This window comes from Pteropus vampyrus, unplaced genomic scaffold (genome assembly GCF_000151845.1).
Source record: "Pteropus vampyrus isolate Shadow unplaced genomic scaffold, Pvam_2.0 Scaffold191, whole genome shotgun sequence".
Lineage (NCBI taxonomy): Eukaryota > Metazoa > Chordata > Mammalia > Chiroptera > Pteropodidae > Pteropus > Pteropus vampyrus.
In genome coordinates, this window is record NW_011888972.1 from 798,333 (window position 1) to 800,625 (window position 2,293).

At 44.1% G+C, this 2,293-nt stretch overlaps 1 protein-coding gene across 1 annotated transcript in view; it reads right to left on the minus strand.

The window, feature by feature from the left end:
- KIF4A (kinesin family member 4A) overlaps nt 1-2,293 on the minus strand; it is a 94,216-nt gene that overhangs the window by 78,829 nt on the left and 13,094 nt on the right. The window contains exons 6-7 of the mRNA XM_023537448.1: nt 2,074-2,240; nt 1,772-1,866 (exon numbers count right to left, since the gene is read on the minus strand). Of these exons, the coding sequence (XP_023393216.1) occupies nt 1,772-1,866; nt 2,074-2,240 (262 nt within the window). The remainder of the gene's footprint in view (nt 1-1,771; nt 1,867-2,073; nt 2,241-2,293) is intronic.

Genomic DNA, 2,293 nt, shown 5'->3' on the forward strand with positions numbered 1-2,293 from the left:
AATGATAAAATTCAACACTCGTTTCTTATTTTAAAAATATGTCTGATCTTGGAAGCTAAGCAGGGTCGGGCCTGGTTAGTACCTGGATGGGAGACCACCTACAAAGACCAGGTGCCGTAGGCAGAAATGATAATAATAAAAATATTTAATATACAAAAATATGTAATTCTTAGCAAATAAGGAATAAAAGGTCGCTTCCTTAACTTGATAAGGGATAGCGACGAGAGATGTAGGTAGTTAAAGGTGAAACAAGCCGGTCACAAAAGACCACACATTATATGATTATATTTATATGAGAGATAGGTTAGTGGCTGCCTACGGTTCGAGCAGGGGTAGGGATGGAGAGTGGCTGCTAATGGGTACTGAGTGTCTTGGGAGGGGGTGAAAATGTCCTAAAATTAGACTGCGATGGCGGCTGCGCAACTGTGAATACACTGAAATCCACTGAAGTGTGCGGTTGAAACGGGTTAATTTTATGGTATGTGAATTATGTCTCAACAAAACCGTTAAAAAAATAACTCAGGACTGTATACCTAAAAAAAATAAAAGAGGCACAAGAACCTTTAAAAACAGTACCGAGAAGGTCAAATCTCAAAGTGCAAACGTAGAACAAAAAGGGCACTTTTAAAAACATTCAGAACAAAAAGCTGAACGAGGAAGAAATAGGTCTCTGCCTCGTGCCAGTGCAATGATAAATGACAAAGAGTTAAATCCCTCAATTATTAATTTTGCTTCTGCCTTCTCAGTTCCCGAGGGAACCGAAGCCCAATGTGAGCACGGAGGTAGCAGGCGAGAACTTAACTACTTTAATAAGAGTTCAACTGTCTGGGGCCAGATGGATTACAGCCAAGGAAGCCGATGGGCATCACAAATGAGAACGCTGAAGCCATGTCGATGATCTTAGAGAAACAGCGGACGAGGATGTTCCGGAAGTCGGGGCGGATGTAATTTGGATTTTCACAAAAGAGATAAACGCTAATTCCATGAATTGGGGACCAGTAAGTTTGATATAAATCTTGCAGATTATTACAGGGGTGGCTTGCAAGAACCTAGAAGCAGAAGAGTAAGCACTGGAAGCCAGCTCTAATTCACTAAGAAAGTCAATTTAGGCTAATCCTTGTTTCTTTTGTAGTGTTACTAAGCTGGTAGCTATGAGAAAGATGGTAGGCACAGAGCATCTGGATTTTGGCGAAGCACCTGGCGCAATCTTTTACGAGATCCTTAAGGAGGAAATTGACAAACGGAAGCTGGTTGTTAATTTCTGTTAGAGAGGTTAATTAATCGTTTCAAAGCCCATCATCGCAGCATGCACACTACCAGGTCGCTATCATGCTAGAGCGCAGTCTCTAGCGGCATATCCCACGGGTTCTTCTAGCCTTAGCGACGTCACCGTTTACATCCAACAACCTCAGTGAAGGTACGGAAGCCATGCTGATGAGCTTTGTCAGTGACAACATCTGGGAGGGCGAGCGGATACTGCAGGATATTGATTTTAATCATAAGCAGTCGGGAGTCAGACACAACAAAAGAAAAACTAAAACTTGCCTGGAGCAGACGAAAGCAAACCAAGGGCCAGATCCAAATCTCAGACCTGAATTAGAAAACGAGCGCAAGGGAAAGAAATCATTTTTCACTATTTCTGAAATCAGCCTCAAGCTTGAATTGTACGTACTATGAGAATGTGACCTGAGCTAGCCCAGTCGAGACAGCAACTAGACCAATGAAAGTACTAAGAGTTTTTCTGGCCAGCTGTGGCCTTGATTATTCTCACCCTCTTTGAGACGATCGCCTTCGGCCTTGGTTTTCTTCTGTCTTTCGGATCCAGCAAGGTCTACGAGATGCAGCTTGGAGCGAAAGCTGCTATTCCTGTGATAACGACAGAAGGCCACAGATGAGAGTGGCATGCGAGCTCGAGGGTAGCTGAGGATCAAAGCTGGCCTGCCCGCTCTCATCCTAGTGAGTGCTCAGAGTGCGGATGGCAGGTGCTTTGTCAAATCAATGGAAGAAGCGACCTGACGTTCGACTTTAGTAGAACTGACGTTAAACATCTTGACCCTTTACACTGTAACTTACTTGTCGCTTTTCTTTCTTTGCTCTATGGAGATGGTAAAGATGGCGTGAGACCGGGATGACTGGGAGTTCATCGCCGTGGAGGCCACGGTCCTACAGTTGTTGCCCTGCTCCAAACAGGAAACGGTATCCAGGGCAACGAAAACGGCCTTCTCAGTGAGTCCCACAATCTAATTCCGAGAGAGAAAAAAATTCCTTTAAGATTCACACCTCGAATACTTCG